Below are 13,880 nucleotides of genomic sequence, written 5' to 3'. Positions count from 1 at the left end.
AGAAGTTCTTAGAGGGGGTAATAAATTATCTCCTGGGAAGCAAGCACATTTTAATATGGCCTTGAAGGGTTAGAAAGTCTTGTGGATTTCAGATGCCCTACCCAAGTGTTGTTCTGATTGAACTGAATTCCTAAATACTTAAAATCCTTAACCTGTCCTATATTAATATTATCTCTTGTAAACTTGTGTAGCCTAGGACTTTTAGCAACCAAAACAAAACTTAGTTTTAGCATAGTTCAGAGTAAGTCATGACTAATCTAAGTTGATTTCAGTGGATCTACTCTAAGTATGGCTAAGTCTGGATCTGACTGAATGAGTCAATTAGGGCATGATCCTATGGGAATGGCCGTAAGCCTCTGAACTTGGAGGCTTACAGACATCCAACGCAGAGCGGAAGGCACAACGGAGGAGATCTTCACCTCTGCACTCCTCCTGCTCTGCATTTCAGCTAGATGGGCTTTCCCCTGTCTAACTGAGGTGTTGGGGAGGGGGGGGAAGGAGGCTGGGGAGGCCAGACAATTCCTCATAAGCCAGCCTCCCAAGTCTCTCCCCCCCCCTCCCTGCCCACAGAAATGCCCCCATTACCTTCCCTCCGAGGTTGCTTTTGTGATCTCGGAGAGGCAGCCGTGCCAGCTGCAAGGGGTGGGGGCAGTGAGCTCAGACTCCTGGGTCCAAGGTTGGAGCACTGTCTCTGACCTCAGATCTAGGAATCCAAACTATCCTATGTCCCCCCAGATGCTGTCTAGGGGCCATAGGATTGCTCTCCCTCTGTGTGATCTTCAAATTTGATATTGTGTGTGTTTAAGTTAACATTAATTCAGTTTTAAGAGCCTATTCTTCTTCCAGGCAACTGAATCAAGCTCTGCTTAGTAAAATCTGAGGCTGTGTGTGTGTGTGTGTATGTATGTATGTGTATATATATATATATGATTTCTGGTTTTGAGTTGTACCACTTTGACATCTGCATCCAAGTTATGTAGACAAGTTAGCAATTATTTCCAGTCTGGCAACTTGTCCATAAATCATCACGCTTTAGCCCAATTTGATTAGAAGCATCCCTCACAATGTTTCTTTAAAAAAAGAAGGTTGTGCTGGAAAAGATACTGGCTTTAGAGTCGTAATGGAAATATACTGGCATCTGGCACTATGATAATCTCATACTCAAATACTCAAGGATAGAATGCATATGGCATTTTTCTGAACTGAGTCAGGAACTATGTTTAATTTTGTTTTCACATAAATAGCGAATGGAACCCCTTAAAACAATAGAAAACTGTGACATTTGCTTTTAGGCTGATGTTTCTTTGTTCCTTCATTGCTGATGCTCCTTCTAAGATAAAAAGTGGTTTTGTTTTTCACAGAAATATAAAGCCGGTTTCCCTATTTTACACTTAACGTCACACAGTCTTATACATATTTACTCAGAAGTGAGTCCCATTATGTTCAGTGTAGCTTACTTCTAAGTAAGTATGCACTGGATCACTGTCCAAAAAGTTACTTACAGTGCAGTGCTATGCCTGTTTGCTCAGAAGTAAGTCCCATTTTGTAAAATGGGACTTACTCCAATGTAAGTGTGCATAGGATTATTTATTGATTTATTACATTTCTTTATCACCCTATAGCCAAAACTCTCAAGGCAGGTCACAACAATGAAAACTATAAAAGTTTAAAACCACAGTATAAAATAGAAGTAAAAACCAAAAGAAAACCTAGCAGCAATACAAAGATTTAAAATACAGTAATAGATTTAAAACAGAAATTGAAAGACTAAAATGCCTGGGAAAATAAGGTCTTCACCTGGCACTGGAAAGAGTACAATGTAGTTGCCAAGCGGGCCTCTCTGGGAAGCTCATTCCACAACTGGGTGCGACAGCAGAAAAGGCCCTCTTCTTAGTAGCTTCCCACCTCAGTACCCACCCATCTCACTTCCTTTGGCAGGGGATTTAGACCCATGCAAGGGGCTTTTTCAAGCCCAGTGGGATTTCTTTACTTTTTTCTTGGAACAGCTGAGCTGACACTCATGTCACATTGCATACTACTTTTGAGTGACACTCCTCTTGAGTTCAAAGTGGTTGGCTCTACAACATGGGAGCACTGGACTGCTGCTTAGGGGGCATTTCATGGCTCTTTTGATCCTGTCATCATTTTACATTTGTTTATTTTTTAAATACTTTCTTACTGCTCAGTTTCCTGAGCATCTGGAAAATGATTAACAGTTGAATGAAATTATTTCCATCAAACTGCAAAAGTAGCATTTTTCAGGTGCAGAATTTGCTTCCAGGAAAGTTACCTCTTTATGGGTGCTTTTACAACTTCAAATTCTGTATTTTATTTCATTAAATCAAGCACTGCATATCTCTTGATAAGGCTGTGATTTCAAGTAGTTTGTGTTGTGCAAGAGAAAATCCCCCACAGGCAGTCAGAGCTTCCTTTTGAGGTCTTTCCAATGCCAAAGAGGCAAATCACTGTTCAGTTTAAAAAGTCACCTGTCTTTTTGGTAGTTGGAATGCCAAAAACCTAACAGAAAGCTCTCACTGCGCAGGGAGTTATCCTGTGCATGTATATATAACTTCTTTGGACTGCTGCTTAAAGGAGCTTCAAGATATCAGCATTTCCCAGGTACAGTAGTGCTTTTTTGGATGACTGTCATGCAATTATTCTGGACATCCACATGCTGGATGTCAAGTGTTCCAATCCCTGTGCCAATCACTGCTAGTTGAAATGCACTGGTTAGATCAGCACCCACAGCAGGGGACAGCAGCCATTGTGCAAAACTAGAGGCTGTAGTTTTACATCCCGACAGGTAACTTTCCAAAGAATTTTTTCTGTTTTTCTTCTGGTTTTGTGGCTACTGTTGCTGGGGAAGCAGGCATCTTATGTTTCACTAAGGCTGCACCATAAGGATTGCTGCACACCTACGTTGCACCTACTACAGGCATTAAGTGTGTAACTGGGTACAGGGCCTCAGTGCAAATTAATAGTTGTGCCTAACAACCCTGAGCAGTTTCACTCAGAAGTAAGTCCCACAGAGTTCAATGTGGCTTACACCCAGTTAAGTGTGTGTAGGATTTTAGCCTTAATTCTGTGTCTCTTACAGCCCAGCAGAGGCTGTTAAGACAACAATGACTAGCTCTTTGGGCTAGTGTGGGGATGTTAGCACTAGACCATATGCTCTGCTGCATTATAGGCCATTTCTATAATTAGTTAATAAAGACCTTTGTTAGAGATGCCATGTGAACAATTTCAAACCTCGTTGGCTTTATTTTAAGATCATATTTTGTCTTCAGTTTGGTTTGGTTATTATTATTATTATTATTATTATTAATCTTAGTAGTATTAGTATTGGTATTTTTGTAGAACTGAAACCATCATCCTCTCTTCAGGCAGAAAGTTCATAAATGAGCCAGATACATGATCATTTACAGTGCAATCCTAGGCATGTTTACTCAGAAATAAGTCCTACTGATTTCAGTGGGTCTTGCTCTCAAGTTAAGTATTCATAGGATTGCAGCCATGGTAGCCTACAGACAATTGCATTGTGCTGTTTTCTGTGTTGGCTTGTTTCATTCTGCTGTGTATGTTTCACCTGTAATCAGGACCCTCCTCCTCATAGCACATCATAATCTTCTCCATTTGTGAAGTCATAAGTAGAAGATTATGATGTACAGTGACGAGTAAATGCCAGCACTAGGAGCAGATGAAGTTGTAAAGCTGCAAAGATCTTACTCCTTGTAATATATTTTTTCTTTATTGTGCACTAAAAAAATGGGAAGGCTACACCTATATAATTTCAGTACTATATTTAAACATAGGACTTTACCAATTTCTTTCTTTTTTTTGTAACCAGGCATTCATTAATAGTTTTAAAGGAAGTAGTTGATCGTTAACCTAGAAACCTGGAGGTTAAATTATTTGTTAAGATTCATACACACACTTAAATCCCTCTTTGGCATGTATCTCTAAGCACACTGAGAGCTGCTTAACTTCTCACAGATTTTTCTGTTACATAAACAAACATGCTCAAAATATTTTATTCAGCTTGGAATAGTTGGGTTACATATTCACCATGATTTGCATTATGAGCAATCTTGTTTGCTGCGTATGTACTCAAGTATTTAAATTTGTAACAGTAATTTTGCACCACACTTAAAAATGTCGTGATGTTTTTAGTGGTTTTTACTACACTCAGTAATATACCTTCTCCGCTCCCACCCCTGTCATACAGAACAATACAAATCTCTGCTATATAGAAATGTTTGTACAGAAAGGGAGAATCCCTAACTGGATTTATTGAAAAAATTCTTTGGCCAGCTATTGCTGTTGTGGGTATGATCCAATGAACTTTAAAAAGCATTTTATGTCACACTGATTTCAAAAGGCGCATGAGGGGCACGGTTCTGCCAGAGTTAAGCACCAACTTCAATGGAAAGATTATGCACTTGTATAACTCTCTACCACTGAAACTAATGGGATTTCAAAGTGCTTAACTTTGGCTGGATTGTGTCCACTCTTCAATATCTTCCACTGAAAACAATGAGATATAAAAAGGCTTTAAATTTCACAAGCAGAACTGCCCATAGAGTTACCTTTAAAAACACTACAGGGTTATTTTACTTAAGGATAACTGAAATCCACATGCTCTTTTGATTGTACAAGTGTATAGGTTGTACTTGCTGATTCAACCATGATTCTGGTGTAGAGATGTAAAATTTTCAGAAATGCTGAGGCCATGGAAAAAAACCATTTTTTTTCCAGAAAAATCGGATATTTTGGAAAAATTGAAAAATAAGCAATAATTATTTTTGTTGTGCTCTATACAGATCTGAAGTCACTTTGTTGCTTTAAGACAGCCTTCCCCAACTTGGTACCTTCCAGATATTTTGGACTTCAGCTCCCATCAGCCCCAGGCAGCATGGGCAATGGTCAGGAATGCTGGGCACTGCAGTCCAAAATATCCAGAGGGCACCAGGTTGGGGAGGGCTGTTTTAGGAACATAAAGCAGCCTTTCTGTTCCTAAAGTTATTTTATGTATGACTTAGTTTGCTCATTATATTTTAAAAAGTAAACTCAGTAAAATTGTAATTATTGTCTGAATAGATCAGAACTACATTAAATGACTGCTACAGCATCAGAAACACAGAACTCTATAGAACAAAACCCAAGCTGTCAAAAATGCACGTTTCCTGTCAAGAATGCACAAAGGTGACTCTACTCATATGTTAGGAAACTGAGCATAAATGTCTCTCAGTAAAATATACTTTAGATCAATAATTATAATAAGGAATTAAAGAACTGACTATGCTGGGAATCTTACAGAGAGGATTAAAAATATATGTTTCCCCATGGCTTCATTATTTCCAGACATTTTACATCTCTAGTCTTTCGATAAAAGTGTTCTTATTACATAATTTTTGGAAATAATTTTGGGGGAGTAAAGGCTGGGTAACAACATATAAACACTTTGTCTTAAATTTTAAAAGAAAATATTTCATAATCCAAAGCTGTTCTATTTCTCCAATATTTCGGAAAAAAGCAAAAACGGTCCTCAGGAAAAAAATCTTTTTTCCAAATTTTTCTGGCTTTTTTCTATAGAATAGAGATGGGCCTTCACATCGCTATTCCGGTATCATTAAGAGCCTACATTTTGTTAAGAATTATACCATAAGGCAGGAGTCACCAACCTTTTCGGACCCATGGATGCAGTTGGGAATTCGAGATGCTGCCGTGGGCGCCACCACAAAATGCCTAATCAGTGAGTGGATTGCTGCTTTGGCATCTACTTCTTGTGTCTGTGGATCTCAGGCTTCATCTTTATTCAGCAAAAACATTTGCTTCGTGTCTATTGGACACTGCAATGTCTCTTTAATAAGGGTTGCCTAATTCAGCTAACTGCTGGCAGCGCAATACAGCTAATGCTTCGTTTAAACATATGTTTTGGTAATGTCCAGTAGTTGCTTCTTTTTACAGGGAGGCTATTACACAGAAAAAATTTGTACTGGAACAGTCTTTATATTCACTGATGTGCATGCTCTTTTAAATTATTTACTTGTTCCATGGAAATTAACAAATGGTTGGCGTAAATGGATTCTCTGCATCCTTTTGAGAGCTAAAAGCTGATATTACAACATTGGAAGGATAAACGCTCACTTCCTATAATGCAGTGGACTGAAGACCTTATAACACTTTCAATATTTAAATGGGTAGCGTATAGGCATCACCTTCAAATGGATATATATTTAGATATTGGGTCCACTTTTGTTGCAGCCTATGTATGATTGCTAGAAAGTTGTATGCGTTTCATACAAATCCATGTATGTATATTAAAAAATGTGGAAATAAAAATAAAAAATAAATTAAAAAATTGGGTGCCTGCGGGCACCACGTTGGGGACCCCTGCCATAGGGCAATTGTCTTTAATGATATTATTTATGTATGTATTATAACCCAGGATGACATAATAGTGCATGTCCATAGTGTATGTCCATCCTGCGTTTTACTCTCACAACATCCCTGTGAAATAGTTTAGGCTTAGAGATAGTGATTGGCCTAAGACCACTTAGGGCGCAGTCCTATCCAGATGGGCGTCTGCCTCTGAACTCGGAGGCCACTGCCTATCCAAAGCAGGGCAGGAGAAGCACAGAGGGGATCATTCCCTCCGCGCTTCTCCTGCCCTGCATTTTTGACTAGACAGCCGATTGCGGCTGTCTAGCCGTGGGAGGGCTGAGTGGGGGCTTGGCTGGTGACGGGAGAGGAGCAACGGTTCTTCCCAATGCTGGCTGAGTGGCCTTTGGTCTGATCCAGGGGAATTGCCACTATTATCTCCAATCTGAGATTAGAGATAACAGCTGGGTTGTGAGCGGTGGATGACTTGGCCATTGCTGGGAGGCCACTCTTCCCAGGGCCGACCAAGACAAGCCTTTGGTCTGATCCAGCACAAGTCTTCTAGGTCCTAGGTTATAATACGTTTTTTCTGTTGGGAATTTCCTTATTAACTTTCATCAAAGTTAAACGAAGCTTGATTTTTCTATCAGATACTCTTATTTTCATTTTCAGTTACTGGAGAGAAAGCACTGTATACCTGGGGAAATTAGGTTTTAATATGAAAATGTCTCAGTCATTTGCTAATATTTAGATGCAGATAGAACTATTAGTTCTACCTTGTATAATATTTCTATGACATAAAAGAATACAAGAACCATGAGACACTATGTAATTTCTTTTCATCTCCATTTAACAGGGCTTTAGACCGAGTCCACGCCATATTAGAAGACGTGTAGTACCTCGACTTGAAGAAACACAGCCCCTAGTAGAAGCACATCAGCTGAGTGAGCAAGAAACATCGGTTAAGAAAAGAAAAATCAAGAAGAGCAGCAGAGTCCAACCAGAATTCTATCATTCTGTTCAAGTCACACCAACTCGAAAACCAGTAAGTATTTTTTCCACTCTTTGGTACAAGAAATATTGTGGAGTGCTTTTAGCCTGAATCTCTATGTCAGGTTCAGGCAATGCAAGAATAAGAAGAATTAAATCTGATAGCAGCCTAAGATGGGCTCCCATCTCACCAACATGTATTCATTGAACCCTACAGTCTATTTCCTCTGCCAGCAGAGTAGATGAATGGAGAGGAGTCACCAGAAAGGTTCCTTTCAGGAATAGCAGGGACATCCAGTTCCTTGCCTAAATGCCAGGCTGTGATATGTGTAACTAGCTGCAAGGGGCAGTGATCTCATTAGGAAAGGAACTGAATTGAAAATAAAACTGCCAATATCATACAGCCCTTATACAAATCTATGGTGTGACCACGCTTGGAATAGTGTGGTCACCATTGTAGTCACCACACCTCAAAAAAGATATTGTCGAGCTGGAAAAAGTGCAGAAAAGGGCACCCAAAATGATCAAGGCACTGGTACAATTTCCCTGCAGGAAAAGTTACAATGTTTGGGGCTTTTTAGTTTAGAAAAAAAGGCAAGTAAAAGGGCGGGGGGATGATATAGCTGAATAAAATTATGCACGGGAGAGAAAGTGGATAGGGAGACATTTTTCTCCCTCCCTCAGAATAGTAGAACTTAGGGTTCTGATTGGTGGGAGATTCAGGACAGACAAAAGGGAGTACTTTTTCACACAGTGCATAGTTAATACTGCTATTGTCCTCATGTCCTCCTTGTGGGCTTCCCATAGGCATCTGGTTGGCCACTGTGGAAACAGAATGCTGGAGTAGATAGGCCTTTGGTCTGATCCAGCAAGGCTCTTACATTCTTATGACCTTTAGTCCAGCTCTGAATGGCAATAACTCCCTCTTCACTCTACACCCACCAGGTACACTAACGATTGCAATCTAGCATTGGAAAGACATCAAGGATAACAGTTGCCCTCATTTTAGAGAGCCATATACTTTGCTTGAGAACTTCCTATTGGCATCTTGCAGACTACTGTGGGAAACAGAATGATGGATAAGGTGGAGCTGTGGTCTGATCCAACAAGATTATTTGTTTGTTTATTCATTTATTTAAAATATTTCTGGGCCGCCTTTCAGGGCAGAAGCCCTCCCAAGGCAGCTTACAACAAGAAAATACATAAAAACAATTAAAATATTAAAAGTGATAAAAATATAAAAAATAAAAACTACAATAAAAGCCAACAATAAAGCCAACAAGGATGTTAACAGCAGCAACAGCGATGTTAACAGCAGCAACAGCAACAATAGCAGTCTACAAGATAACTCTTCTCAGTAGTCCTGGTTTAGATCATTAATGTCATCTTCTGTTGTTGTAGGTGTGGCATTACTAGAAATGACCCGTTTTCATGAGTTTCAGTCTGCGTATTTGATGAGGGTCACATCTTTTGTGCCCTTTGGCTTAGCTGTTGTCAATCAGCTGAGCAAATCTCATGAAAATCAAAATTGCTTCTCTGCTTTTTGTTCACTAATCACAGCACTGTGCAAGAGTGTTGAATACCCACTTGTTTTCGCTGGCCTCCCCGTAGTCTGTGGGTTGCAGGTTTTATTGGTGTAATTTTTTTTAAAGTATTTTATTTGAATACTTATTTATTGCTTTTCTGTTGCATTTGTTTTGCATTGTTCTGTGTTGTTTTTATGTTGTACGCCACCTTGAGAGGATCATACCCTTAAAGGTGGCCTAAACATCATTTAAATTAATGATATACTATTTAATAAATACATTAAGGGTGCAATCCTATAGCCCTCAGATAGTCCCTGAGAACCAACCTCCACCCCCTCCCGTGCTGCCTCGTAGGCAGCGTGGAACGGCCCTGTGCTCCGCACTTGGAAGAGGAGCACGGAGCGGCAAAAACAGGGCGTTCCTGGGGGTGTATTGGGGTGGGGAAATTGGAAATGCTGGTACGACAAATCCTATGTGTTGTCCGGCTGCCGCTTCTTGCTCTCTGAGGCCCCATGGCTAGACAGCTGAAATCGGCTGTCTAGCCATAAATGCAGGGCGGCTGAAGCACAGAGGGGACGATCCCCTCCACACTGCTCCTGCCCTGCATTGGATAGCCGGTCGCCTCCGAGCTCGGAGGTGGCTGCCTATCCCGATAGGATTGCACCCTAAATAAATTAAATACTATTTAAAAGCCCCCAAAGACTGATTTTTAAGGCTCCAGAGAAGTCTGTGGTACTTGAGCCGTTGGCTCACTGGGCACAGCTCAGGGAAGCGGCCAAGCCTGGGGTGCAAGGGAACTATGCTGTCTCTGAGCTTGTCTGACCGAGTCTGGGGAAGCTCCTGACCCAATTAAGCTAAACCTTAGGAAGAATTCCTTTATATACTCTCTGTAACCCTTCCCTCATGTGTCTGCAGGCAGGGCTGTGGGTGAATCTGTTACTAGTGAGTGGGCTGGGTGGGCAACTTACAGAGAGTATATAAAAAGACTCGGGGGTGGGGGGCTTCTCCAAGTTTGGTAAAACAAACTCCGGAATTGCACAGCTCCTTTGAATCCAAGGCATGAGAACTTCCCTGAGCTGTAGCCTCTGGATTAGCTATGACCAGCATAGTTCCCTAGAGCCTTAAAGATGACCTTCAGAGGAATGTGCACACTTCCTTCTAGTGTTCAGGTGTTGGGGGCAAAATTGATGAAATTTCAAGGGAAGGAAAACAGAAAATGCACCCCAAAGCGGAAGTGTGTCTCCCCCCGCCCCGAATGATAAAAGCAAAAATAAAAGCAAAAATAGCTGTTTGGGTTCAGTTCTAGTCATTACCCTGCACTGGATAGTTTAGTTTGGGTTTCGGGTTGAGATTATCAAAGAAGTAGATTAAGAATTAAGAAACAGAAGAAAGAAATGGAAAAATTATTACTTTAGGCTGCCATTGGATTCAATGGGATTTACTTTTGAGAAAACATGTTTGGCGTTATCCTATAAATTAACATGTGTGGGCAAGTAAAAACTTAAGACGGTTAATAACCTCTGAAGCCTTATTTGCAAGTAGGCTTTTCTGCAGAAGTTGTTGTCACTTTCCAACATGCCATTGTATATATGTCACTTTCCAACACATCACTGTACATTTGTGGCTGACATATAAAACATAAAGTTCAGTGGAATGAATCCAGAAAAGATCATGCTTAGAGTAGACCCACTGAAATCAGTGGGATTTAAATTAATCATAACTTACTTGTCCCATAGACATCAGTGGATCTGCTCAAACCATGATTAAGTCTGGATCAAACCCTTTGGGTGATACAAACCTGTAATTTAACAATTACTTTCTCAGTGCTTACACACATTTCCAGTTTGACCTTTGATTATATTTCATATAGGTCACACAGGATTTCTCCATTTTTATTTTAAAAGGCCAACGTTATATCATGAAAGAACAGTAAGTAACACATGGCTCTGTGTTGCATTAAACAAGCATGAAGAGATAAAGAATGCCAGACAAGGTCTAAATCAGGGCTAGGCAATTTGTGGCCCTCCAGATGTTTTGCCCTACAGCTCCAAGCATAGCCAATAGTGAAGGATCATGGGAGCTGTAGGCCAAAAGATCTAGATGGTGAGCCACAAGTTGCCCAGCCCTAGTCTAAATAAACATGCCAGTTCTGATGTAGTAGAGTGGCTAATCTCATTTTTCAGTTTGGAACAGACAGATCTATTTTTAAAAAAAAAATATCTGGCCAAACATAAGCACTTCACATTCTCATGAATTTTAATAGGGAAAAGGTAAACAGATTTTACTCCTTTACTGAAATCAATGCAACCTAAACATGTTTAACTTTGTCTGGCTTACAATCATTCATTCTCAAATTGCTCCATTATCTGAACGCAGACCGTGCTGCCCCTGTAGTCCCATGAAGTCAGAGAGCATAATATTTCAGATTTTTCTCCTATGATCTGGTGAAATGTAATTTTATATCCAAAGAGCTACAAACTGTGTAGGGCTTTGCCACCCCACCCCACTTCCTACTAGAGACCGTTGCATCTGTCAAAAAGCCAATCCTGGGAGCAATGAGACCCTCTGAAACAGTGTGTGATTGGGCAGGGGGAGAAACTGCAGCTGGTGGGAGAATTGTAGGAACAGGAGATGTAGCCTTGCATGAGTGGAAGTGTCTTCTGCCTGTGTTAAGGGCTTTTTGGATGCAAACAGTTTTTTTTTAAGAGATTCTTCCAGTTTTAATGTAAGTAAACATGGCAGATGGCGTGCTATGGTCCATGGGGTCACAAAGAGTCGGACACGACTGAACAACAACAACAACAACAACATGGCAGAACATTAAGACTGATCAACTCCTGGCTTGTTGTTCCTTTACGATCAGCTAACAGCTTTTCTCCATCCTATATTGTGGATGGAGGAGAATGCCCAACATCTCTACAAAGGTAATTGTTTTATGGAATCATTTGCTTTGTGCTAAAATATTAATAAAAATGATATTCACTGCAGCACTGCCTAATACTGCTGTGGCAGTTTTGCATTTGTTCAGCCCCCAAAAGATCATGCAGAAAGGCCCTATGAGCAGGCAACTGTTCAGGAGGGAAAGAGTAAGAGCACCCTCAGCTTGGAAGGAAAGGAAACCTATTTTGGGCCTAGGGTTTAGTGCTGGGAGGGCAGTTAAATAAGCAGTCCCTCAAAATATATTTGCAAGATACTTGCAAGACTGGTGCAGTTGAGTTAGATGTAGGAAATGCTTCTATATCAGCTGCTCAAATGATACAATACTAAATATGCATTACAGTAAACCTAGACAACCATTACTATGTGGGCTTCATAGCTGATTAGGGATTTGAATCTGGGGCCTCAAAAGCCCTGTTCAGGTGTTCTCTTTCCAGGTACAGCAAACACGTGAGGAGAGGGAACGCACCAGCCCAACCCTCCTCCATTGTCTGTACTACTGTTCTAGCGTTCTGGTTCGTGCGGAGGCTCTCTTCTTCAGACAGTCAGACATGAATAGAGGGTGACTAACACAGTGATGGAGGGGTGTGTGTGCTGGAGCGTTCTCTCTGCGGATTTGCTGTACCGGGTAAAAAAATGCCTGAATAGGGCTTGTCCACACTGGATCCAGTTGGCTCTTCTTCGTATCACTTTATACCTTTACGTCTGCCCTTCTGTTCTCCAATCTTACACCCTTATATCCTGTTTCTGTTTCCGTGTTGGGTAAATCTTCATTTTTTCCCTCTCCAGCTCATATGCCTTTCCTGTGTTTCACGTTGACCTGCCAAATTGGTCTATCGTCCTGTATTTTCTTCCTCATTCTGTTCCCTTTTCTCTCTCTCTATCTCTGGTAGTGTGCTTTTCTTCCCTTTTCCTTTACTATCATGCTCTTTTGGGTTTTTTTTTTTCCAATTTTCAATATTCCTCCTTAGAAAAGAAACATCTTTCCAGATCCCAGTGGCCTCTGGTGGGGTCGATGAAATCCTGACCCAGCATATCAAGGACTATTGATTGATTACCCCTGATTACCAGTATGAGGAGCAAAGTACCAGAGGCGCCAAATGAGGGACTAACAATATGAAATCTGCACAAATAGCTTTCATACACTGTAGACAGGGGTCAGCTAGGTCACTCCAGTGCTACACAGCTTTCAACATACCTTGGAACTGCAGAGGCCCAACAGTGAAAATCAGTGGGCGAGTGGTAATCTTATTGTATATCCATGCTTTTCAGCTGCTTTTCTATTGTCCTGGACACATTCCATAAGAGTTGTTCATAAGCCCCTGTTTTAGAGAGAAATGCCCTTGGATGTTGCCAAATGCCTCAAATGGTATTTTGGCTTGTATAACTTGTGTAACAACTAATAGTTTGTATGTCTTGTGGTCCTTTTAGTCATCCCGGAATCTAGCTTCCCAAGGGCCATGTAAAGACCAAATCTTTTTACCTTTTAGTAAAAGAAAAACAGAACCTCCATTAAATACTTGATATTCAGTATACGTTGTAGACTAAAATTCCTATTTATCCCTTAGAAAAATAACCTTCTTGACTGGCTGTGACAGAAAAGTAATTTTCAGTCTACTTGTGCGTCCTCAATACACTTGGTAAGGAAATATATACACACACACACACACACACACCAGTAATCACTGAACTTATGAAAACTATTTGTATCATATCAAAACCAGCTTGGGGAAAAAGTTAAGGCAGAGATTGGCAAGTCGAAGTGAGAAATTAAGCAAAGTAATACAGAGGTAAAGTGTAATGATTCAGAGTAAATGCACACTCCCCCTTTTGGAGGGGGAAGATTCCAATGCTTCAGATGATTGCACCCTCTAGCAACAGTGTGCTGTACTCGTTTCATATGTGAAATCATCTGCATAGCGGAGAGGATGCTTGTGGCCCCTTCACCATGTGAAGACACAGACCGATTCAGGTAACGATTGCACAAGGGCAGAGTCTCAATTTGGCATTGACAAGATTGCCAATGAATTTAGCCCTCACTTTCTG

At 40.7% G+C, this 13,880-nt stretch overlaps 1 protein-coding gene across 1 annotated transcript in view; it reads left to right on the top strand.

Annotated features, from left to right (window-relative positions):
- The window catches only part of LOC146359210 (dystonin-like), a 422,334-nt gene that overhangs the window by 26,985 nt on the left and 381,469 nt on the right, over positions 1-13,880 (top strand). The window contains exon 3 of the mRNA XM_084826836.1: positions 7,238-7,426. Coding sequence (XP_084682962.1) covers positions 7,238-7,426 — 189 coding nt within the window. The remainder of the gene's footprint in view (positions 1-7,237; positions 7,427-13,880) is intronic.

This window comes from Heloderma suspectum, chromosome 1, assembly GCF_057233095.1.
Source record: "Heloderma suspectum isolate Gila_16-S chromosome 1, 16-S_ref, whole genome shotgun sequence".
Taxonomy (NCBI): domain Eukaryota; kingdom Metazoa; phylum Chordata; class Lepidosauria; order Squamata; family Helodermatidae; genus Heloderma; species Heloderma suspectum.
This window is presented reverse-complemented; position numbering and strand designations above follow the sequence as displayed.